The 26,908-nt window shown below is 37.5% G+C and overlaps 1 protein-coding gene across 2 annotated transcripts in view; it reads left to right on the forward strand.

Annotated features, from left to right (window-relative positions):
- The window catches only part of MRC1 (mannose receptor C-type 1), a 113,804-nt gene extending 88,273 nt beyond the window's left edge, over positions 1-25,531 (forward strand). For both annotated transcript variants that reach the window (XM_061436158.1, XM_061436159.1), the window contains 7 exons: positions 3,215-3,447; positions 6,617-6,782; positions 11,296-11,445; positions 21,274-21,387; positions 21,955-22,119; positions 23,582-23,623; positions 24,590-25,531. In XM_061436158.1, the coding sequence (XP_061292142.1) occupies positions 3,215-3,447; positions 6,617-6,782; positions 11,296-11,445; positions 21,274-21,387; positions 21,955-22,119; positions 23,582-23,623; positions 24,590-24,840 (1,121 nt within the window). In that variant the 3' untranslated portion in view covers positions 24,841-25,531. The remainder of the gene's footprint in view (positions 1-3,214; positions 3,448-6,616; positions 6,783-11,295; positions 11,446-21,273; positions 21,388-21,954; positions 22,120-23,581; positions 23,624-24,589) is intronic.
- The last annotated feature ends 1,377 nt before the right edge of the window (positions 25,532-26,908 follow it).

Here is a 26,908-nt window from a genome sequence, read left to right on the forward strand (position 1 = left end):
TTAAACTTGAAGTTGAAACTTTTTCTAATTTTGATAGAAATTTGGGATGTTTGCTTACCTCTGCTTAAAAAAAAAAAGAGTGGGGACATCTCATTTAAATTCATGTAATTTGAGAACCATTGACCCCAAACATCATATATGTCTCAGTATTTGCTATGTATTCTATTTTTTTTGAAAAGTAATTGTCTTACTTATGGTCCTTTTTTTTACCTTAGAAAGCCTGACTATGGTTCAAGGAAAATAGAACAGATATGTGGATATTGACAAAGAATCTAGATTGTAGTTATGTACATTTTAGTTTCAAGTGAAATTAGAAAGTGTTTAGCTACTTAAGAAGAAGATCAGAAAATAAAAGATGGGTTAGAGACACGGGTTGGAGATGAGGTGGGTTGTTGTCATCCTGAGCAGAGCTCTTAAGAGGTGTTTGAGTTGGAAGGTACATGCTGTCCCAGATCTAACAAATTTTTCTGTTCTTTCTGGGAAATCAGGGAACAATGAGTGAAAATCACTACTGATATCTTCAGATGACTGGAAAGTTCTGCAGAAATTCTAGCCTTCTATTAATCCAAAAGCTGGTCCAAGCCATGGTCGCAGCTCTCACTTTGTTATGCCCTTCGAGCACCAGATCCTTAGGCCACCAGTGACACCTCTATGTTTCTGGTCTTGGGGGAAAGAAGGGAGACCCCTTCCAAGAGTGAATGATAATCCCTAGACTAACTTAAAATCATTTTTTTCTTCTTCCTATAAACATAAGAGATTGGATATTTGCTGCCAACAAAAAATATCTCTAAGATTTTTAATCATTTAGGTTTAAGGAGAGGTTGACAGTATGAAAGTGAAAAAGGCAGAATATAAAATTTTACAGACTATTGATGATGCAAAAAAACACTTTGAACTGTCTTAAACAAATAAGAACATAAAAGCTATGGGAATGCATCAAAATAGAAATAGTGGATGTGTGTGGATCGTGGGATTAAGAACTTTAGTTCCTTCATTGTACTATTGTATTTTTCTGGATTTTTAAAAAATTTGTCTCTCACACACTGTCTCTCTCTCTCTATATATTTATACTTATATTGTATACATTATATAATACCTCTCTCTATATATATAAAAATTATAAGGAAATACTAAACTATTGAGGTGATTAAATTCTGAGTAATTTTTTCTCATTTTTATGCTTTTCTATATTTTCTAAAATTTCAGCAAAGAACATGTGTTCAGTATTTTTTTTAAACACTGTTGTTCTCAAAAATTCTCTGATGATCCAATGGTTAGGACTCTGTGCTTCCATGGCAGGGGGCACAGGTTCCATCCCTGGTCTGGTAACTAAAATCCTTTAAGCCACGTGGTATGGCCTTAAAAAAATTAGATAAAATAAATAAAGATAAAATAGTGTTTTTATTCATATGAATATGTATGAATAAAAATGAATGACTATATTCATGTAAATATATAAAAATATAGAAATAAAAACATGAATGAATACATATGAATATATGAATTAAAAAACACTTACACAATCCATAAACACATGTTCCTTGATGAAATTTTAGAAAATACAGAAAAGTATAAAAAGAAAAAATTACCCTTAATCTTAGCACCTGAAAATACCTCTCAAAAGTTTAGTTTTTCCTTGCAATTTTTTCTATGAATGTTTTAATAAATAAGCTAATTAGACAAGGGAGCTAATTTCCTGGCTGCATATAGGCTTTAATACAGCTTTGTAAAGCTTTATCTTAAGCTTCATTTGTCACTTTTAGCAGACCAAAGCTGTTCCAATGATACTAAGACAAACCCAGCTCTCCTCAAGCTGGGAAAGATAGGACTTGACTTCCTGCTGGCTGTAACACGTAAGGATCCTGGGCTGGGGCTCTTGGGCTAATGCTATTGTACCAACACACGATGGCAGCAACAGCAGAAGAAAGGGGAGGTTGCCCTCCCTCTTTACTGAATCAAAATTGCTGCCTCTGAGTCATCAAAGGAAAGTTTGGCATTCGTGGGGTGACAGAACAAGGCACGTGGTGGGTTGGGTTGGTGTACAGTGGAACAGATCAGAGAACTGGCCAAGACAACATTGGTAGGCAAGGATATGTGGAGCCCTCGATCAGAGTTGGCAACCTTTTCCTGTAAGAGACAGATTATAAATATTGCAGGCTTTGCTGTCCGTAAAGTTTCTGTTGCAGTGACTCAACTCTGCTGTGATCGTGGGCGATCGTAGTCCATAAACAAGCGAGCGTGGCTGAGTTCCACTGAAACCTTATTTATGTGCACAAATTTGAATTTCATGTAATGTTTACATGTCACAAAATATTGTTCTTTGGTTTCTTTCCCCAACCATTTAAAAAACTCAAGGGCTATATAAAGACAGACAACAGGCCAGATTTCACCCTCTGGCTGTTACTCACTGACCTCTGTTCTGCTCTTGGGCATCCACTAAGGCACACAGAAACAAGATTCTTTGGAGTCTTGATCAAAGTCTGGGTGGGTCTAGAGTAGTTATTAGAAACCCACTCTAAGAGATAGAGGAGGAAAGATCAGAAAGCTAGGGTGACTCTAACTTGCAAAGGCTGCAGTTTGGATAAGGCATGGAGATAAAATGCTCTTACTCATCATAAGAATAAAGCTTGATCCTGACATCAAGGTTAAATGAACTGGCAACTGTTATATGGCTTCACTTCAGAGCATAAACCAGTCTCTTGAAGGTACATGAATCACTGATGAAGTCACACAGATGAAGTCAAATAGATATAAATGCAAATTCCATGGGTAGAATGGAACAGAATGGGGGAGGGAAAGGAGAAGAAGACTATTCTCGATCTTAATATTTAATCAACGTGGGGAAAAAAAAAGATTAGTATTGACAGGTTGATAGACATCCTCTAATTTGTGGGTTTAAACTGTGGCATTTCTTTCATTCAAACCCTAGATCTCACTGTATTTATAAGTCTTTTTGGTTGTATAGTTTAGAAACTTGATCATGTATTTCTCTTAATATTCTAAATAGAGTTTAGAAATGACTTCAATCAGGCATACTGATTAAAAAACAGAACTGTGTTCTCATTTGAAATGGCTCATGAAAACGTGTTTAACATCAATGGTTTGAATTTGGGCTTTTTAGATTCTTTTTTAGGATGCATGAAATATAGAAGTCATGTGCTGATGGCACTCAAATTGTGTTTAGTGTTAGTGAAAATATTTCTTTTTATTCCAGACCGTTCCTTGCCGAGTTCTCCAACAACAATTCCGACAGATGGTTTTATTAAATATGGTGAAAGTAGCTATTCGCTTATGAAATTAAAGCTGCAGTGGCATGAAGCTGATGATTACTGCAAGATGCACACTTCCCACATCGCTAGCATTCTAGATCCTTATAGTAATGCTTTTGCCTGGATGCACATGCAGACACTGAATGAACCTGTATGGATTGCCCTCAACAGTAACTTGGTAAGATGCTGGAAACATGCGTGACTTGACATGACTGATAAATGGTAATTGAATCTGATTTCTCTTTTGTTCATTCTGTTGAATACTTATTATGTGAGAGCAACTGCTACCTGGAGCCTATTATACAGCCTATTATACAGAGTGAAGTAAATCAGAAAGAGAAAACAAATATCGTATATTAATGCATATATATGGAATCTAGAAAAATGATACTGAGAAACCTGTTGGCATATCAGGACTAGAGATGCAGACATAGAGAATGGATTTGTGGACACGGTGCGGGGAAGGAGAGGGTGGGACAAATTGAGAGAGTAGCATTGACATATATACATTACCATGTGCAAACAGATAGCTACTCGGAAGTTACTGTCTGGCCCAGGGAGCTCGGCCAGGTGCTCTGTGACAACCCAGAGGGGTGGACTGGGAGGGAGGCTTGAGGAGGAGGGGATTTATTAATACTTGTAGCTGATTCATGTTGTTGAATGGCAGAAACCAGCACAATATTGTAAAGCAATTATACTCCTCCAGTTAAAAATAAATTAAAAAAAGAAAACGATACTAACATATATGAGACCCAATTTTTCTACTGCATGGTGCCTTCAAGGATCTGGCAAGTTAGTGATGTGTGTCCGAAATCAAACTAAGACTTATCCAACTAATATTAACCCTCATAGTGCTTTTGAATATTAAAGTTAGATTCTGCATCTATTCAGTTTCATGCATTAAGTCTTTTTAGTGTCATGATTACAACTATGCCTTAGGAGTTAAAGAAAACATCAGGGGCGTAGTTCCTGGGCAATGAGGGGTTCTTCCTATTTTTTGTGGTAAATCATTCTAGAGTTGTTATCCTTTCTGAAGTTGTGCAGCTTCTATTCATATGGGATAATTTTCATTGCAGTCAGTTCTCTGGATTCTATAACAGAATAGAAGGTTGGCAGAGGATGGGGTAGAATGAGGGATGAGGTTCAGAACTAAGAGTGGTGCTGGCGTTGCCAAAATTTTCCTAAAATGAGTCTTCTCTGACACCATGAGATCCATCTCTCCTCCACCCATATGTCTATCCATCTAACTAGTCAGTCAGTAAACTTCCTAGTGCAATGAACAGAGATGTCAATAAGTAATTAGGAGATAATACAAGTGTCAAAAAGGGATATAGACAAAGTGCTGTGACCTGAGAGGAAAAGGATCATTTGTGCCAGGGGAGAGGACCAAGAGAGTTTCTCAGAGAAAATCAAACTTTATAGATATAGTCTAGGATGGCGGAATGGAAGGAAGGAGTACCAAGAAGAGAGAAAAGATAGAAGGGGATAAAACTGGAAAGCAGACTGGTCTCAGACTTTATAGGACTTATTCTACCTGGATGCAGAGATGGAATTTTATACATCATGCAATGACTATTTCCTGAGTTAGGGTGTGTGTAGTGAACATTTAAAAGTAAGTGGTTCCAGATGATCTTATTTACAAAGCAGAAATAGAGACATAGAGGTAGAGAATAAACATACCGACCCTAAGGGGGAAAGAGAGGGGTGGGATGAATTGGAAGATTGGGATTGACATAGATACACTATTGATACTATGTATAAAATAGGTAACCAGTGAGAAGCTACTGTATAGCACAGGAAGCTACTCAATGCTCTATAGTGATCTAAATGGGAAGGAAATCCAAAAAAGAGGGGCTATATGTACATGCAGCTGATTCACTTTGCTGTACAGTAGAAACTAACACAACATTGTAAAATGACTCTACTCCAATAAATAAATAAATAAAATGCAGGAAAAAAATCTAAGTAATTCCACAATGATTTTTGTGTTTAAACTTAAGCATGACATTTTTACATCTATGTTGAATCTATTTTTAGTAACTAATTTGCATACTAATTCATATATTTTCTTCTCACAGCTGTGGTTGCAATGCTCTTAAGAGTTTGAAATAGGGATTTATTTATTGTTAGAAAGCTTAAATAGCTTTCCATTATACTAACATTTATAACTAAAACAATACTGTTATATTTATTATATCTATGGAGTTAATGATTATGTAATTATTTGATTAAACATGGTATAATACTACAAAATTCTAAGTTGCAATACCATATGCTTTTGCTTTTGTCATTAAATCTTTGGTAATTGCATTGGTAAATTAAATAATGCAGTTAGAAAGTGATAACTGTTAGAATGGTTTAAAAATGTACTTGAAGTGAAGTGAAGTCGCTCAGTAGTGTCCAACTCTTTGCGACCCCGTGGACTATAGCCCACCAGGCTTCCCCGTCCATGGGATTCTCCAGACAAGAACACTGGAGTGGGTTGCCATTTCCTTCTCCAGGGGATCTTCCTGACCCACAGATCGGACCCAGGTCTCCTGCATTGCAGGCAGACGCTTTAACCTCTGAGCCACCAGGGAAGCCCCTCCCCCCCAAAAAAAGTACTTATCTCTGATTAAAGTTATCTGAATCTGTAAAATGTAGGCTTTACCTGTAAAATCTCTTTTAGACTGTTAAAAATATATCACTGATAAGAAAATGTTTGATGTTATCAATTAATTTGTATGTGACCATAAATTTGTTTAAATAAGAATTTGAGTATGCAAATTGAACAAAACAACTAGCTTTTAAAAATACAATCATGTTTCCTTATGGTTGAGAGACACCTAACTGGAAGGCAGGAGACCCAAGCTCCTCTCTTATCCACTCATGTCACCTTGCACAGTCATTTGTCATTGGCCCTGTTTTAACAGTCAAACAGTAAGATTAAAAGAGGTACATGTTTCTCTCAAGGGTGGATGAGTTCAATAAAAACTACTTAATCTCTATTATCATTTCAATGATAGTATAATAGATATTGTTCTGAGGATAAAATCTCTCTTTTGCACTGAAAGCCTGCAAATAGAGTTTTCTAGAATAAGATACAGGTTTTTAAGCCGGTGTTTTTCAAAATAGCTTTTAATGGTGTCTTCATGAGTATCTTTAAGAAGTAGTTTTCTTCTTAAGAAAGGCTGCATTTCCTGAATTTGAGTTGGTAGAAGTAATTTATAATCTTTTTATTCTCAAATGTTGAAGACTCCTTGTCAAATCACAGTCTTAAACATAACTTTTTACTCCTCACTGGGTTCTTTTGGTATTTTCTAAATGACTCTGGGCTTGATGTTAATGGTTGTTTTTATTCTTTACAGACCAATAATGACTACATTTGGACTGATAAATGGAGGGTGAGGTACACTAATTGGGCTGCTGATGAGCCCAGACTGAAGTCAGCATGTGCTTATATGGATCTTGATGGCTACTGGAAGACAGCACAGTGCAATGAAAGCTTTTATTTTCTCTGCAAAAGATCAGATGGTAATCGAGTACACAAAAACAGTCAAGGGTTTGAAATTTTCTCAATAAGCTAATACAAACCACCGTTGATATTCTTAAACAGTCATATGTTTTGGGGTAACTTAGGGATAAGGGAAAACATATTCCTTCACCTAACCAAAGACTGACTTGGCAATAAACAAATATATATAGGTCAGAGAGAGAAAATTTCCTTCATTGCTGGAGTTTATTTTTACATATCTAATTTGTTTTATTATTTGGGATTATCCTCTGAGTCTATGATATCACAGTCCTCAGGAAATTATGACTGCTTTTGATATTGACAACACAGCTGTATCAAAATACTTTTATCAGAATGGGTCGCCTCAGGCCAAACAGCTAGCAGGGAAGGAGCTCAGCTCCACCTATCAGCAGACATGATTAAAGATTTAAGCATGGACCTGCCTACAGAGCAAGACCCAGTTTTCCCTGCAGCCAGTCTCTCCCCTCAAGAAGCTTGCACAAGCCTCTTATCCTCATCCATCAGAGGACAGACAGAAGAAGCAAGAACTATAGTCCTACAGCCTCCAGAACAAAAACAGCAGTCACAGAAAGCTAATCAAAATTATCACATTGATTACAGCCTTGTGTAACTCAGTGAAGCTTTGAGCCATGGGTAGGGCCACCCACGTCAGACAGGTCATGAGGGAGAATTATAACAAAATGTAGTTCACTGGAATAGGGAATGGCAAGCCACTTCAGTATTCTTGCCTCAAGAATCCCAGGAACAGTGTGAAAAGGCAAAAAGATACGACACCAGATGAGCCTGCCAGGTCAGTAGGTGTCCAGTATGCTACTGGGGAGGAATGGAGAAATATCTCCAGAAAGAATGAAGAGGCTGGGCCAAAGCAGAAATGATGCCCCGTTGTGGATATAACTGATACTGAGTAAAATCCAATGCTATAAAGAACAATATTGCATAGGAACCTGGAATATTAGGTCCATGAATCAAGTTAAATTGATGTGGTCAAGCAGGAGATGGCAAGAGTGAACATCGACATCTTAGGAATCAGTGAACTAAAATGGATGGGAAAGGGTGAATTTAATTCAGATGACCATTTTATCTACTACTGGGGGCAAGAGTCCCTTAGAAGAAATGGAGTAGTCCTCATATTCAATAAAAGAGTCCAAAATGCAGTACTTAGGTACAATCTCAAAAACAACAGAATGATTTGGTTCATTTCCAAGGCAAGCCATTCAACATCACAGTAATCCAGGTCTATGCTCCAACCACTAATGTCAAAGAAGCTGAAGTTGAACAGTTCTATGAAGACCTACAAGACTTTCTAGAACTAACACCAAAAAAGGACGTCCTTTTCATCACTGGGGATTGGAATGCAAAAGTAGGAAGTGAAGAGATACCTGGAGTAACAGGCAAGTTTGGCCTTGGAGTACAGAATGAAGCAGGGCACAGGCTAACAGAGTTTTGTCAAAAAAATGCACTGGTCATAGCAAATACCTTCTTCCAACAACACAAGAGATGATTCTACACATGGACATCACCAGATGGTCAATACTGAAATCAGATTGATTATTTTCTTTGCAGCTGAAGATGGATAGCTCTATATAGTCAGCAAAAACAAGACTTGGAGCTAACTGTGGCTCAGATCATGAGGTCCTTATTACAAAACTCAGCCTTAAATTGAAGAAAGTAGGGAAAACCACTAGACCATTCAGTATGACCTAAATCACATCTCTTATGAGTACACAGTGGAGGTGATAGATTCAAGGGTTTAGATCTGGTAGCCACAGTGCCTGAAGAACTATGGATGGAGATTCGTAACGTTGTATAGGAGACAGTGACCAAAACTATCCCCAGGAAAAAGATATCCAAGAAGGTAAAGTGGTTGTCTGAGGAGGCCTTACATAAAGCTGAGAAAAGAAGAGGAGCCAAAGGCAAAGTAGAAAGGGAAAGACATACACAACTGAATGCAGAGTTCCAGAGAATAGCAAGGAGAGATATGAAACTTTCTTGAGTGAACAATGAAAAGAAAGAGGAAATCAATGGAATGGGAAAGACTAGAGATCTCTTTAAGAAAATTGGAGATACCAAGGGAACATTTCATGCAAAGATGGGCAAAATAAAGGACAGAATAGCAAGGACCTAAGAGAAGCAGATGGCAACCCACTCCAGTACTCGTGCCTGAAAAATCCCATGGACGGAGGAGCCTGGTAGGCTGCAGTCCATGGGGTCATGCAGAGTTGGACACGACTGAGCAACTTCACTTTCACTTTTCACTTTCATGCATTGGAGAAGGAAATGGCAACCCACTCTATAGTGTTGTTGCCTGGAGAATCCCAGGGACGGTGGAGCCTGGTGGGCTGCCATCTATGGAGTCAGTCGCACAGAGTCAGACACGACTGAAGTGACTTAGCAGTAGCAAGAGAAGCAGAAGAAATTAAGAAGATGTGAGAAGAATACACAGAATAACTATACAAAAAAGGTCTTAATGACCCAAATAATCATGATGGTATGGTCACTCACCTAGAGCCAGACATCCTGGAGTGCAAAGTCAAGTGGGCCTTAGGAAGCATCACTGTGAACAAAGCTAGTGGTGGTGATGGAATTCCAGCTGAACTTTTTCAAATCCTAAATGCTGCTGCTGCTAAAGTGCTGCACTCAGTATGCCAGCAAATTTGGAAACTCAGCAGTGGCCACAGGACTGGAAAAGGTCAGTTTTCATTCTAATTCCAAAGGCAATGCCAAAGAATGTTCAAACTCCCATACAGTTGCACTCATTTCACATGCTAACAAGGTAATGCTCAAAATCCTCCAAGTTAGGCTTCAGCAGTAGGTGACCCAAGAACTTCCAGATATTCAAGCTGGATTTAGAAAAGGCAGAGGAACCAGAGATCAAATTGTCAACTTTTCTTAGATCATAGAAAAAGCAAGAGAATTCCAGAAAAAAATCTACTTCTACTTCATTGACTATGCTAAAGCCTTTGACTCTGTGAGTCAGAATAAACTGTGGAAAATTCTTAAAGAGATGGAAATACAAGAACACCTTACCTGGCTCCCCAAGAAGCCTGTATGCAGGTCAAGAAGCAACAGTTAGAACTGGACATGGAACAACAGATTGGTTCAAAATTGGGAAAGGAGTGTGCCAAGGCTGTATTCATCACTCTGCTTATTTAACTTATATGCAGAGTACATCATGCGAAATGCTGGGTTGGATGAAGCACAAGCTGGAATCAAAACTGCTGAAAGAAATACCAACAACTTCAGGTATTCAGATGATACCACTCTAATAGCAGAAAGTGAAGAAGAACTAAAGAGCCTCTTGATGAGGGTGAAAAAGGAGAGTGAAAAAGCTGGCTTAAAACTTAACACTCAAAAAACTAAGATGGTGGATCCAGTCCCATCACTTCACAGCACATAAATAGGGAAAAAGTGGAAATAGTCACAGACTTTACTTTCTTGGGCTCCAACATCACTGTCAGTGATGCAGTGACTGCAGCCATGAAATTAAAAGACACTTGCTCCTTGGAAGAAAAACTATGACCAACCTAGACAGCATATTCAAAAGCAAGACATTCCTTTGCTGACAAAGGTCCTTATAATCAAAGGTATAGTTTTTCCAGTAGTCACATATGGATATGAGAGTTGGACCATAAAGAAGGCTGAGCACCAAAGAATTGATCCTTTCAAGCTGTGGTGCTGGAGAAGACTTGAGAGTTCCTTGGACAAGAAGGAGATCAAACCAGTCAGTCCTAAAGGAAATCAAAACCAAATACTCATTGGAAGGACTGATGCTGAAGCTGAAGCTCCAATACATAGGCCCCATGATGCAAAGAGCCGACTCATTGGAAAAGACCCGGATGCTGGGAAAGATTGAGGGCAGGAGGAGAAGGATAGGACAGAGGATGAGATGGTTGGATGGCATCACCGATTCAATGGACTTGAGTTTGAACAAACACTGGGAGATGGGGAAGGACAGGAAACCTGGGGTGCTGCAGTCCATGGAGTCACAAAGCATTAGATGTGAGTTAGTGAATGAACAACAATGCAGATTCATTGGAGTCAGAGATATTACAGTGATAAAGTCTTAACATATAGTTGAATTTGGACAGTGATAAAGTCCTAAAATTCTACCTATAGCACTTAGTTTTAACATCAATGTCAGTCACAGCTAAGATGGTTTTATAGGGGCAAGGATCCTAGAAAATGAAGAGTTTCCAGGAAGACTCACTTTGCAAATTATTTTTGGGGAACTTACTAACATCTTTGTAGGTATCTGTAGATCTATATTCTTAATTATGAATGTGGTTGATTGCCATTGTACCACAATAACTTCTATTTAAATATTTTAAAAATAAAATAATGATAAAGTAAAAAGAAATCTCAGTAATAGAAATGGTAGATCTAAATGATTACCATTAGGGCTTTAAAAAAAATAATAACAGATGATGAAAATTTTCTTAATTGTTAATATTTTATTCTGTGTACTACAGAAGCTTCAGATCTTATTTATTTCAAATATCTTTTTATTAACAGAAATCCCTGCCACTGAACCCCCACAGCTGCCTGGTAGATGCCCTGAGACAGAGCACTCAGCATGGATTCCTTTCCATGGTCACTGCTACTATATTGAATCTTCATTTACAAGGAACTGGGGCCAGGCTTCTCTGGAATGTCTTCGAATGGGTAAGTGCCACATTTACTGTCAGAAAATTCCATGATCATATACTCTAGATTACCATGATAATAGTAGCCCTGTATGTTAAAACCTAAGGAATGTAAGAATATCTGTCTTTTTTGTCTTAATAATTCATATTGTTACAGAAATGTTAACATCATGCCCCTTAAATGCAATTTCTAACATTATAGCCTCAAAAGATTAAAGAATTCTGGTGTGGAAAGCAATGATTTGCTGAAGAAGTCTTTCTTACTTTCTGCCCTAGTATTTTAAATCACTGGGATTATAATTCAGAGTGTTGGATTCACCTTTTATCACTAATCAGCTCAGCCTTCACAAGTGCACAGGAACCATTTTGCTTTGCCATGAATAGAAAAGCATTTAGATCTGGTTATATTATTTGTGAATAAATATGAAAGAAAATTCAAGTAGACATGACAAAAGTGGAAAGTTTCCCTTCTGATATAAAAATATCAAAGAAAGTGAACTTTTCAGGGTACATTAACAAATTTACTGACTTTAATCCAAATAAATATTTTACTGAATTATTTTGTTACTGAAGTTTGTTTATGCCCTAAGTCAGGGCTCTTGTTTGAACAGTGGTGAGCAAGGGTTATATTCTCATATTCTTGTTCTTTCAAAAGTCAGCCTGGAGTTTTTGCTACTTCTTTTTGCGTTCATATTTAGTTTTTTCTTCAGTTTTATTGAGGTGTAGTGGACATAAAATTATAATACATTTAAGGTATACAAGGTGATGATTTGATACATGTGTTTGCTGGGAAAGGATTCCTAGTGTCAAGTTAACAGAACCATCATATCACATATTTACTTTTTTTTCTTTCTTGGTAAGAATACTTAATTTCTAATCTCTTATATCATACAGTATTTACTATAGTCACTATATTAAACAGATCCCAAGACCTTATTTATCATATAACTGAAGGTTTGTACCCTGTTTCTCCCACACCCCAAGCCCCTCACAACCACCATTCTACTCTCTGTTTCTATGAGCTTGACTTTTATTTAATTCTACATATAAGTAATACCATATAGTACTTGTTTGTCTCTGGCTTACTTCCTTAAAATAATGCCCACCAGGTTGATCCATGCTGCTGCAAATGGCAGGATTTCCTTCTTTTTTGAAGACTGAATAATATTCCATTGTATATACACACTGCCTTTTCTTAACCATTCATCTGTTGATGGACATTTAGGTTGTTTCCATATCTTGGCTGTTGTTAATAATGCTGCAGTAAACGTGGAGTGCGGATATCTTTTTAAGATGCTGATTTCATTTCCTTTGAATATATACTCAGGAGTGGGAGTGATGATAGTTTTATCTTTAATTTTTTGAGAACCCCCATGCTGTTCCAATTTATATTCACCCTAACCGGGTTTTCTCTTCTCCTCATCCTCTCCAGCATTTGTTATCTCTTATCTTTTTAATAATAGCTAGCCTAAGCAAGTGTGGGGTGATAGCTCATTGTGGTTTTGATTTGTATTTCCAGGATGATTAGTGATGTTGCGCAACTTTTCATGTACTTTTTAGTCATTTGAAAGTCTCCTATGGAAAAAAAATGTCTATTCATGTTCTAAGCCCATTTTTTAAATTGAGTTATTCAGTTTTTGCCATTGAGTTGTTTAAGTTGTATATTTTACATATAAAACCTCTTATTAGGACATGTAGTTTCGGAGAAGGCAATGGCAACCCACTCCAGTACTCTTGCCTGGAAAATCCCATGGATGGAGGAGCTTGGTAGGCTGCAGTCCATGGGGTCGCTAAGAGTCAGACACGACTGAGCGACTTCACTTTCACTTTTTCACTTTTATGCATTGGAGAAGGAAATGGCAACCCACTCCAGTGTTCTTGCCTGGAGAATCCCAGAGACGGGGGATCCTGGTGGGCTGCCGCCTATGGGGTCGCACAAAGTCAGACACGACTGAAGCGACTTAGCAGCAGCAGCAGCAGGACATGTGGTTTGCAAAATGTGTTTCCCATTCAGTAAGTAATATTTTAATTTTGCTAATGGTTTCCTTTGCTATACAGAAGCGTTTCAGGTTGGTGTTGTGCCATTTGTTTAATTTTGCTTTTTTTTTGTCTTTGTTGTTAGTGGCAAATACAAAAAAATCATCACCAAGATTAATGTCAAGGAGCTTATTGCCTATATTTTCTTCCATGATTTCAGGTCTTACATCCAAGTCTTTAATAATTTTGAGTTGATTTTCCTGTGTAGTGTTAGTAGTTAGTTACTCTATTTCACGTGGCTGTCAGTTTTCTCAATACTGCTGCTGCTGCTGCTAAGTCGCTTCAGTCGTGTCCGACTCTGTGTGACCCCATGGACTACAGCCCACCAGGTTCCTCCGTCCATGGGATTTTCCAGGCAAGAGTACTGAAGGGGGTTGCCATTGCCTTCTCCAAACATATAGACATATGCTGCTTGCATGGAATAATTTTTTTTAATCCCTTCACTTTAAGCCTATGTATGTCCTAAAGTTGAAATGCATCTCTTGTAGGCAGCATATAGTTGGGGCTTTTTCTTTTTATTCCTCTTCTTTTTCAATCTATTAGGCCACTGTGTGTTTTTTGATTGGAGAATTTAGTCCATTTACATTTCCAGCAATTATTGGTAGGCATGGACTTCATATTGCCGTTTTGTTAATTGTTTCTGTCTGTCTTGACCTTCCTTTTTTCCTTTCTTCCTCTGTTCATTTCCTTTGTGATTAGATGGTTTCTATCATGATATGCTTAGATTTGTTTCCTTTTGTATATGTACTATAGGTTTTGTTGTGTGGTTATTATGAAGCTTATATGAAACATCTTATAGTAGTGTATTTAAAGCTGGCAACAACTGAACTTTGAATGTATGCAAGCACTCTATATTTCTACATTCCCCCACCTTTTATATTTTTGATGTCACCATTTACATATTTTTATGTTGTGTATACATTAACAAATTATTGTATTTATAGTTATTTTTAATACTTTGTATTTTAACCTTTATACTAGAATTCTGGATGATTTACCTACCACCACTGTATCAGAATAGTCTGGATTTTCCTACATATTTACCTTAACCATTGAGTTTTATATTTTCAAATATTTTCATATTATTAATTAGAGTCCTTTCACTTTAACTTGAAGAATTCCCTTTGACATTTATTATAAAGTGAAAGTTGTTCAGTTGTGTCCGACTCTTTGCAACCCCATGGACTATAGAGTCTGTGGATACTCCAGGCCAGAATACTGGAGTGGGTAGGCTTTGCCTTCTTCAGGAGATTGTCCCAACCCAGGGTTCAAACCCAGGTCTCCCGCATTACAGGCAGATTCTTTACCAGCTGAGCCATAAGGGAAGCCCAAGAATACTGGAGTGGGTAGCCTATCTCTTTTCCAGTGAATCTTTCCACCCAGGAATTGAACCAGGGTCTCCTGCATTGCAAGCAGATTCTTTTACCAACTGAGCTATCAGGACAGAAATAAAGCTATCAGGGAAAAGATCTATTGGTGATGAACTCTTTCCAGTTTTATTTGTCTGGGAAACTTTTTATCTCTCATTTAATTCTGAATGACAGTTTTTCTAGGTGGAGTATTCTTGGTTGGAAGCTTTTATCTCTAAGCACTTTAAATGTATCTTCTCACTCCCTCTGGACAGCAAAGTTTCTGCTGGAAAATTTCTTCATAGTCTTGCAGGGATTGCCTTATGTGTAAAAAGTTGCTTTTGTTTAACTGTTTTTACAGCAAAAGAGACCCAGATGTATAGAACAGTCTTTTGGACTCTGTGGGAGAGGGAGGGGGGATGATTTGGGAGAATGGCATTGAAACATGTATAATATCATATAAGAAATGAATTGCCAGTCCAGGTTCAATGCAGGATACAGGAAGCTTGGGGCTGGTGCACTGGGATGACCCAGAGGGATGGTATGGGGAGGGAGGTGGGAGGAGGGTTCAGGATTGGGAACACGTGTACACCCATGGCATATTCATATTGATGTATGGCAAAACCAATACAATCTTGTAAAGTAATTAGCCTCTAATAAAATAAATAAATTTAAAATTTAAAAAATCACTCTTTGTCTTTAACGTGAAAGTGAAGTCGCTCAGTCATGTCCTACTCTGCGACCCCATGGACTGTAGCCATTCAGGCTCCTCCATCCATGGGATTTTCCAGGCAAGAGTGCTGGAGTGGATTGCCATTTTTGACAACTTAATTGTAATGTGTCTCAGTGTTGGTCTCTTTCAGTTCAGTTCAGTTCAGTCACTCAGTTGTGTCCGACTGTTTGCGACCCCATGAATCACAGCACTCTGGGGCTCGCTGTCCATCACCAACTCCCGGAGTTTACCCAAACTCACATCCATTGAGTCGGTGATGCCATCCAGCCATCTCATCCTCTGTCGTCCGCTTCTCCTCCTGCCCCCAATCCCTCCCAGCATCAGGGTCTTTACCAATGAGTCAACTCTTTGCATGAGGTGGCCAAAGTATTGGAGTTTCAGCTTTAGCATCAGTCCTTCCAAAGAACACCCAGGACTGATCTCCTTCAGAATGGACTGGTTGGATCTCCTTGCAGGCCAAGGGACTCTCAAGAGTCTTCTCCAACACCACAGTTCAAAAGCATCAATTCTTCGGCACTCAGCTTTCTTCACAGTCCAACTCTCACATCCATACATGACCACTGGAAAAACCATAGCCTTGACTAGATGGAGCTTGTTGGCAAAGTAATGTCTCTGCTTTTGAATATGCTATCTAGGTTGGTCATAACCCTCCTTCCAAGGAGTAAGCATCTTTTAATTTCATGGCTGCAATCACCATCCGCCATGATTTTGGAGCCCCAAAAACTAAAGTCTGACACTGTTTCCGCTATTTCCCCATCTATTTCCCATGAAATGATGGGACCAGATGCCATGATTTAGTTTTCTGAATGTTGAGCTTTAAGCCAACTTTTTAACTCTCCTCTTTCACTTTCATCAAGAGGCTTTTTAGTTACTCTTCACTTTCTGCCATAAGGGTGGTGTCGTCTGCATATCTGAGGTTATTGATATTTCTCCCAGAAATCTTGATTCCAGCTTGTGTTTCTTCGAGCCCAGCATTTCTCATGATGCATTCTGTATATAAGTTCAATAAGCAGGGTGACAATATATAGCCTTGACGTACTCCTTTTCCTATTTGGAACCAGTCTGTTTTTCCATGTCGAGTTCTAACTGTTGCTTCCTGACCTGCATACAAATTTCTCAAGAGGCAGGTCAGGTGGTCTGGTATTCCCATCTCTTTCAGAATTTTCCATAGTTTATTGTGATCCACACAGTCAAAGGCTTTGGCATAGTCAATAAAGCAGAAATAGATGTTTTTCTGAAACTCTCTTGCTTTTTTGATGATCCAACAGATGTTGGCAATTTGATCTCTGGTTCCTCTGCCTTTTCTAAAACCAGCTTGAACATCTGGAAGTTCATGGTTCACGTATTGCTGAAGCCTGGCTTGGAGAATTCTGAGCATTACTTTACTAGCGTGTGAGATAGGTGCAATTGTGTGGTAGTTTGAGCATTCTTTGGCATTGCCTTTCTTTGGGATTGGAATGAAAACTGACCTTTTCCTGTGGCCACTGCTGAGTTTTCCAAATTTGCTGGCATATTGAGTGCAGCAATTTCACAACATCATCTTTCAGGATTTGAAATAGCTCAACTGGAATTCCATCACCTCCACTAGCTTTGTTCGTAGTGATGCTTTCTAAGGCCCACTTGACTTCACATTCCAGGATGTCTGGCTCTAGGTGAGTGATCACACCATCGTGATTATCTTGGTCATGAAGATCTTTTTGTACAGTTCTTCTGTGTATTCTTGCCACCTCTTCCTGATATCTTCTGCTTCTGTTGGGTCCATACCATTTCTGTCCTTTACTGAGCCCATCTTTGCATGTAATGTTCCCTTGGTATCTCTGATTTTCTTGAAGGGATCTCTAGTCTTTCCCATTCTGTTGTTTTCCTCTGTTTCTTTGCATTGATTGCTGAGGAAGGCTTTCTTATCTCTCCTTGCTATTCTTTAGAACTCTGCATTCAGATGCTTATATCTTTCCTTTTCTCCTTTGCTTTTCGCTTCTCTTCTTTTCACAGCTATTTGTAAGGCCTCCTCAGACAGCCATTTTGCTTTTTGCATTTCTTTTCCATGAGAATGGTCTTGATCCCTGTCTCCTGTATAATGTCATGAACCTCCATCCATAGTTCATCAGGCACTCTGTCTATCAAATCTAGTCCCTTAAATCTATTTCTCACTTCCACTGTATAATCATAAGGGATTTGATTTAGGTCATACCTCAATGGCCTAGTGGTTTTCCCTACTTTCTTCAATTTAAGTCTGAATTTGGCAATAATCTCTTTAGATTCACTGTATTTGGTACTCCTTATGTTTCCTGGATCTAGATGTCTGTTTCTTTCTCCAAGGTAGAAGGCAATGGCACCCCGCTCCAGTACTCTTGCCTGGAAAATCCCATGGAAGGTGGAGCCTGGTAGGCTTCAGTCCATGGGGTCTCGAAGAGTCAGACACGACTGAGCGACTTCACTTTCTCTTTTCACTTTCATGCATTGGAGAAGGAAATGGCAACCCGCTCCAGTGTTCTTGCCTGGAGAATCCCAGGGACAGCAGAGCGTGGTGGGCTGCCATCTATGGGGTCGCACAGAGTCGGACACAACTGAAGTGACTTAGCAGCAGTAGCAGCAGCAGGGCAATTATCAGCCATTGTGCTGTGCTGTGCTGTGCTAAGTTGCTTCAGTCGTGCCTGACTCTTTGTGACCCTATGGACCATAGCCCACCAGCTCCTCTGTCCATGGGATTCTACAGGCAGAAATACAGGTGTGGGTTGCCATGCACTTGTCCTGGGAAGGACCATTGGGAAGCTTTTGGTCCATCATTTCTTCAAGTACTCTTTATGTCTGTTTATCTCACTCCTCTCCTAGGACTCCCATTATTCAGACTGGATAACCACAAGCTTGTTGATTATTTATTTTACTTAATCAAATTCAGTTTTTGGCTTCTCCAGTGAAGTTTTCCTTTCAATTATTATAATGTTTAACTCCAGAATTTTATTTTTAAAATAACTTCTATCTTTTTATTAATAGTCTCTATTTAGTGAGCAATTATTTCATAACTTTCTTTTCATTCTTTAGACACTTTCCCCTTTAAGTTCTTTAAACATCTTTAACATAGCTGGTTTCAAAAGACTTTGTCCAGTAAGCCAAAGATGTGACTTGTTCAGGAAAAATTTGTACTGGCTGCTTCTTTTCTTGGTATGGGTCATATTTTCATGTTTCTTTGAATTTCTTGTAATTTTCATTGAAAAATATGTATTTAAAATAATAAAAGAAGCAACATTGGAAATAAGTTTATTTCCACTCTACAAGGTTTGATTTTGTTGCTGTTTGTTGTTGTTTCCTTGTTTAGTAATTTTCCCTCATAAATTCTATAAAGTACATATTCTTTCTCATGCGCAGTTACTGAATTCTCTACCCAGTTAGTTTAGTGGTCAGCTAGTGATGTAACGTATTTCCTTAGTGCCTAGAATGAATAAGTTTTCTGGGTTTTACTGAGGGGCTCTGTCTGAAGACATGTCTTCAACATTCATACATGAAGTTTAAAACTCTACCTTAGCCTTCACTTCCTGCTTGTGCAGACTGTCAAGGTCAGCCAGAGGTGAAAATGTAGAGACTTTTCAGATCTTCCACGGGCATGCACATAGTCCCGTGCATGCACACACTCCAGTGCATGTCTGTGGCCTTCTAGATTCCCAGGAATAGGTCGGTGCTTCTTAAAGTTCCCTATGGACATTTTACTCCACAGTCTTTCCTTTTAGCTTTTTCGTTAGCTTATTGTTTCCCTAAAATGTTATCCCTGCTTCAGGCAGCTATACTGTTAGATTATTGCCACTGTTAATTTTTGACAAATTCCCCCAAGGAAAATGCTGTTTACATTGGATGAGCTCTGAGTTAGTTCAAATTAAGGCAGGTTCTGCCAAGTGAGGTTTTCCAGGGAACTGTCAGAGATCAAATAATGGAAATTCTTTGAGAATGTGACTTGGAAAGAACCCCAATCCCATTCTGACTTTCCCAGTGTCTTCTTGGTTTCTGGTCTTCAGTGTGATTTTGAGGCTTTTGGCTTTTAAGGCAATCACAGAGCTAGGGATAAGACTATGGGATTAGGACAAGTTAAAACATCATGAAGCTCACTTTCCTTACTGAGAGTCAGTCATTTTTCTTGAATAAATACTTCCTGGACTGTTACAAGCTGTTGGTTAACTTTCAGTGTTCTGAAAAAGTTGATTTGAAAAAAAATTAGTGTTCTTATTGCTTTTGTAGGAGAGAGGATTTTCAAGGGTTCTTCCTCTGCCATTCATTATGATGTCACTTGAAACCTCCTTTTTTAAATTAAATGTTTTTTCTTTTATGTTGCTAAATATTTTTTAAAAAATTCTTGGCAGTGGATATGTAGAAACTTTGTTTTCAACTGTAGATAACTATGTTTTCCTATAAATAAAATGAATGATTCACATTCATCAAAATATATCCCATATATATTGAAATGGCTATCATCTGTGAAATATATTTTAAAATAAAATATGAAATGATGCAACGAAAATAGTCGGCAAGGTCCCAGTCATGTGGGATGCAGGCATGTGGTTAGGTATAGGGCAAGATTCAGATGCCCGGATCATGCCATGACTTTGCCCTCCACTCTCATTAAGATCTTGAAAGATCTTACCCTCTGGACTTTTAGATTCCTTATCTGTAAAATGGACTAACAGTAGTACTAACTTAATAAGATAGTTGTAAAATGTTAGTGAGATCATGTTTGTAAAGCCCAAAGCAAAATATCTGGTAGAAATAGCTTAAATATAGTTTAAGTTGTTATTATTTAAAATTCTATAAATTTATGATAAAATACAGTACTGGCACTGAAGCAATCTTTGACTGGGTATGCTAGATGCTGTAGCAGCCTTTCTGTTTCCTGTCTTCTTTTTGTACAGTCCTATACATAACAGCTGGATTAATATTTTTATAGTGCGTGCATCATTCTGCTGCCTAAAAATCTAAGTCTCCTGCCATTACCCTAAATACCCTAAATACCAGTCTCCTGCCATCTGCAGTGAGACCTAGCCCAAGGCTTTTTTCACCCATTGACCAGATTCATCCAGCCAAACTGAGCTATCTATCAATGCTATTCATTTACCCCAATAGATTGCCTTATCTACCTACCTAACTACCTACCTACCTACCTGCCTTTCTATCTATTTCATATCTTATTACTATAAACCAGACATGAATTCCATGCATCTGTGAACCACCTCTATGCTTCCCTGTTTCTTTATTTTTTTTTTATTCTTCCTAATCTCCGAATTATTTTCTTTTCTTTCTACTTGAAATCTCATGCTCCCTAATATTTTTAAATTCTGTTTCTTGCATGCTTCCTTTAAATAGCTTCCCCTAAAACAAATCTTCTCCCTGTTTGACATGTCAGTACCTTTTTATATTTATTTTCTTTTCTAATACATTTCTTTATATGCTCAACTCATTCCTATTCACTGAACCATAACCTTCTTGAGGTATTCTGTGTTCTCCTCATCTTTGTATATCCTAAAGTGAGTTGTCCAGTGGTTGTACACAAATGATGCCTAAAAAATCATATTTTCAGAATGGAAACAAATTCTTAGAAGACAAATGTTCACCCTTTGAAATTCTTCCCCTTAAGTGGAGATAGTGGGATGATTTTCATTGCTCTTGATATCAACACAATCATTATAAAAATGTTTTCAACTACTTAAATATATTGCCATCTTGTTTATTCTTTTGTACTTTGTAGGTTCCTCTCTGGTTACCATTGAAAGTGCTGCTGAATTGAGTTTCCTGTCATATCGAGTTGAGCCACTTCAAAGCAAAACCAATTTTTGGATAGGATTGTACAGAAATGTTGAAGGTAATTTTTGCACCATGATTTTTGAATCATAAATATTTCAAAATGTTGAAATATTTCAAAATGTTTCAAATTTGTTTCAAAACAAGTTTTCAGTTCTAGAAAATCTTGCTTTAATTAATGATTAATTTGTGAAACATTTGAAAATTCAAACTCATAGTTTCATTTGAGATAAGAACTGAATATTTAAGTGACTCACACATTAGGCTATCTTAAAAGTTGCTAAAAGGAATATCCACTGTTGCTAAGTTAAAGACAAATATTTTTAAAAATTTTATTAAAATTTTTTTCTATCTTTTGCTATTAAAAAAATTAGGGGGAGATAACTTTACATATATATACTAATTAGGAATAAATTTTCAACTGAAATTACATAATAAACATAATTCTAAGTTTCCTTTCCTCTATTAATTAATTATTATTATCTTGCCTATTAAAACTCTTAAGTGTAAATAGCTATTGATTGTGGTGTAAAATAACATGCTTAGAAATTTCACATGAATAAGTTGAATTTATTTTAAGGGGGATTATTTTTAACTTGTAATTTTTTTGGCTTCCTCTGATAATCAGGAATGTGGGTGTGGATAAACAACAACCCACTCTCCTTTGTCAACTGGAAAACAGGTGATCCCTCTGGTGAAAGAAATGATTGTGTCACTTTATATGCATCTTCTGGATTATGGAGTAATATTCACTGTTCTTCCTACAAAGGATACATTTGTAAAAGACCAAAAAGTAAGTAAGAATTTGTCCTATGGTACATATGTTTCTAGGCTCCCTTTTCTTGCAAATATGAAGATGTTAGGTGTGGAATTATAATGTGATTACAGGTTCCTTATAAACTCTCCCTCTTTATAAGCAAGAAATCTAGTCTGCCATGATGATTAGTTCTGTCTCTCGCTTTGAGTGAGCACAAAACTTCCTGCTTAATTGAAGTAATGATTTTGGTATATCAATACACATGTGATGAAATATCCATGCACATGGATTTGTGAAGTTGAGGAAGTTTGGAGATCTAGCCTTATGGTGTATGAGAAAAAGAGATAAAATATGTACCTTGACCAAACAAGAAGTGGACAGTGGGGAGGAATGAGAATTTATTAAGAAATAAATCATGTAAGACCAATTAAGTTTCCTCCTGAGATTGAATGGCAGGCCATGTCAGGACAGGGATTGGGGGAATTAATAGTATTATGTGCCCATGATATGATATTACCTGGACATTCACAATAGTTTTATGCCATTCTACTTCACATAGTATCTTTGCCAAGAGATAAAATTAATTAGATAATAGATTTAAATAAATGAACTAAATAAAGTAATACTTCATCCCCAGTGGTTTTATTATTTTGTTGTTGTTGTTCAGTTGCTAGGTTGCATTTGAGTCCTTGTGACCCATGGACTGTAGCATGCCAGGCTTCTCTGTCCTCCACTGTCTCCCAGAATTTGCTGAAATTCATTTCCACCGAGTCGATGATGCTAGTTCTTCATTCGTTGACAACTCTGTTCTAAGATACTGTACCCTTTAGTGCAGTGTTGGATTCCTTATTTTATTTTTCATTCAAATGCCTTGTAATATCTTATGCTTCAGTGAGCCATTTTCAAAACCACTAGCCTAGAATACATTATTTTATGGGTAGATTGGGTAGATTTTTGTGGTATAAGTGGCTCAAATGCAACTGGTTTTTTTTTTTTTTTTCCTGTTTTCAGATCTTCCAGTCTATTTAAACTCACCATGCAGCTGTAGGTTGCATTTATAGGAAGATAGCTAAAATCTGTATATATACATACAGATTTTATCTATCTGCCCATCTATCTGTTTATTGTCTATATATATCATGAAAGTAAAAGTGAAATCGCTCAGTTGTGTCCGACTCTTTGCGACCCCATGGACTATAGCCTACCAGGCTCCTCTGTCCATGGGATTTTCCAGGCAAGAGTACTGGAGTGGATTGCCATTTCCTTCTCCAGGGATCTTCCCAACTCAGGGATCGAACCCGGGTCTCCCGCATTGTAGACAGACGCTTTACCATCTGAGCCACCAGGGAAAGAACCTGATATATGATATATATCATATATCACCATAAATCAAACATGAATAATTTGATGTATTTGTAAACCAAATAATGCTCACTATCTACATGCAATTATCATGGGTCTTTATAACTATTTAATTATTTTGTTATTTTACAAACAGTTGTTGATGCTGAACCTACGCATACATTAATTACAACAAAAGGTAAGATCATCATGAACTTTTAAGTTCCATATTAGCAATACATTGATACAGTGTGTTTGCTTTAAAAACCATAATTTTCCCTTCCTACACCCATTACACTCTCTAGCCTTTGTCGTTAGGGCACCGATCGCTCTTGAATGATATTCTAGAAAAGCCGGTCTTGGAGTCAGTTTGGTGTTTTTATCCCAGGTCCTGTTGTTGTTGTTGTTGTTGAGTCACTCAGTTGTGTCTGACTCTTTATGACTACATGGACTGTAGTCTGCCAGGCTCCTCTGTCCATGGGATTCTCCAGGCAAGAACTCTAGATCTTACTGAGGACACTAACTGCTTTGTTACACTAATTGCCCCATGAGAACCCAGGGAAGAAATTTCTCTTAGGAATCCCTATGATTTCTTTGTTTTCTTTTTTTTTAAGCAATATTTAAAATTTTAGCTTTATGGACAGTTTGAATGAATGAGGAACTGACCTCCTTCACTTATGTTGTTTGCTGCCAAAAAAAAGTAAAAGTGAGATGTGTGGCTTGCCTCCATCTCTCTTAACTTCCTACGTGCTGTTAACTAATACTCATGTGTTCAAATTTCCACTATTCATTTTCTTTTTTCCCTAATTTTCCCCCTTGGTTGTTATTATTGTCACTGCTTTTACTATTCCATTTATCTTCATATGATGTATATGTAAGCAGCCTTCAATTATTTTTAAAAGGTATAAATATTTTAAAATATCATACTAGCTTACTGCTGCATAGATACATGAGATACTCTTGCAACTGAATAGTCATCTGAACATTTGAATTTATCATCCATGAAATTCTATATTCATGTCCTAAATTTCTGTTTGGGAAATGTCACTGGACAGGAAATTCATGCATTTTAGTTTTTCTAAGACAGTTGTACTGTTCTCCATGGCACTTTACTCTCTGCCTCCCTCCACTTACCTTTTTTTAAAATATATTTACTTATTTATAGCTGATCCAAGGAAGATGGAACCTTCTAAACCGTCTTCCAGTGCAACAGGAGTAGTGGTCATCGTGGTGCTCCTGATTATAATGGGTGCTGGCTTCGCTGTGTACTTCTTTTATAAGAAAAGACGTGTGCATTTGCCTCGAGAGGACGCTTTTGAGAACACTCTGTATTTTAACAGTGGATCAAGTCCAGGAACTAATGATACGAAAGATCTCATGGGAAACATTGAACAGAATGAACATGCGGCCATCTAGTATCATGGTATGATTTAGGTATATTTGAATTTCATAAAATTATAACTAAAATGGTAAGGTCTTTTGTTTTGTTCAATGTGATTATTTCCTTTCAAATTATAATAGTACTGTATTACGCTGGTCTGTCTTTTTTCCTTTGCCGAGTGGAAGAAATAAGTGCTCCTTTTTAAGCCTGGCAAGATATTTTCACAAAAGAGGGATAATGACATTGACTACAATGTTTAAGAAGATCTTAGATGAATATACAGCATTAGTGTATAGCTCATGTCAACTGCATTCAAATACAAGAACCCCAGAAGCAACCAGCTAAGTGTCCTGAAATCATTTAAGGAGATTCCAAAGACTTGTTACCCATGAGATAGTTATTTGATAATTAGAAGACCATTTTAAAAGTCAAGTACATATAACCTCAGGTGACACAAAAATTTAGTCACCTTTTTCCTTATACCCATCTTGATTTTTTTAATTCCAGTTATTCAGAATTGTATTTGTACATGTGCAGAAAGAAAAAGGCAGCTGAGAATTTTGTCTGCCCCAAGCAAGATTTTCCAGGCTGAACATTACAAATGTGTTCTTTGTCCTGTTTTATGTATATCAGGAATGCAAAGATTTGAAATAAAAATGTAAATTTGCATAACTGTATGTAGTTAGATAATGTGAAATAAACATCAAAGACAAGGTGTATTTTTAATAGATTTGTATTTTGGTGATCTTAGTAAGTGTAAATTTTCTTTTAACTGAGATTTATTTATCCATTTACTTTACATTTTACTTGGAAAATTAATGATATTATCAGTAGAGGAATTTTTAAAATTAAGCTCTTAATGTATTTGGAAAACATAGATTGCTAAAACACTGTGCATAAAATGAATTTTTTGCTATAATGACTTGGCCTATTTCTCTGGATCTTTCCCCTGTAACACTGACTGATCTCAGAACACAACAGTTGAAGGCATTGTTCCCTAATTGGGAATTAGGTTTCTAAGGATCTTTTCCTCACTTTAACAATTCCTTTTTGCTCAAAAACTTTTCCTCAGATGAAGCTTTGTGTACACTGTAAAATATATCAGAGGTGTTGCATCTACCCTGGTATCATATTTCCAACTCATCCTTGCCTTTCCCAAGGGGTTACTCACAAGCAGAAGTTCCTTACCTGAAGTCCCTAAACAGGGGTCTACGAAGACCCTCAAATTGTTTGCAAAATGTTGTCTCCATTTGTGTTTATGCCTTTTTTTTTTCCCCTGGGAAGAAAATAGCTAGATTTTCAAGAAAGTCCATAACTCACAAAAGACTAACAGGACTTCCCTAGTGGTCCAGTGGTTAAGACTTTGAGCTCCTAATGCAGGGGGCCCGAGTTTGATCCCTGGTCAGGAAACCAGATCTTGCGTGGTGAAACTAAAGATCCCATGTGCTGCAGCCAAAAAAAACAAAAGAGGGAGACTAAGAAGCAGCATATTGGTTAGGAGGTAAGATGGAGTTTGCAATACCCCAACTTAATGAGGTTGTAAGCTAAGCTAAGCTAAGTCACTTCAGTCATGTCCGACTCTTAGCGACCCCATGGACTGCAGCCTACCAGGCTCCTCTGTCCATGGGATTTTCCAGGCAAGAATACTGGAGTGGGGTGCCGTTGCCTTCTCCAAATGAGGTTGTAAGAGGTGGGCAATTGTGAGAAAGCTTTCTGGGAACAAACAACTTTCTCTCATGCCTCGGACAGGAGAAAACAAATTGCTTTCATTTTCTTGGTAAGAACAAAGCATGTTCCATTTGAGGACGTTTCGATGGAAACAATGGCTACAGTGTCATAGCAGTGTGTGGTTAATTATACTGAAAAAACTTTATATATGTATTTTTTTTTCTTTCAAGACACAAGAGAAACAAGAGAGAATTAGAAATATGGAAGAGGAGAAATATAAGAGTGAGCATGATTTACAAATTCTTTACACAAGTCATTTTCTTTAGAACTCAGAGCTACATTTTCACAGAAAGTATATTGGACTTCAGACTTTTGTCTCATACTTAAATGTCTTATCCTTTCAAGAAACTGTCTGTATTCAGTAGAATGCTAAAT

Source organism: Bos javanicus, chromosome 13 (genome assembly GCF_032452875.1).
Source record: "Bos javanicus breed banteng chromosome 13, ARS-OSU_banteng_1.0, whole genome shotgun sequence".
In the NCBI taxonomy this organism is placed as follows: domain Eukaryota; kingdom Metazoa; phylum Chordata; class Mammalia; order Artiodactyla; family Bovidae; genus Bos; species Bos javanicus.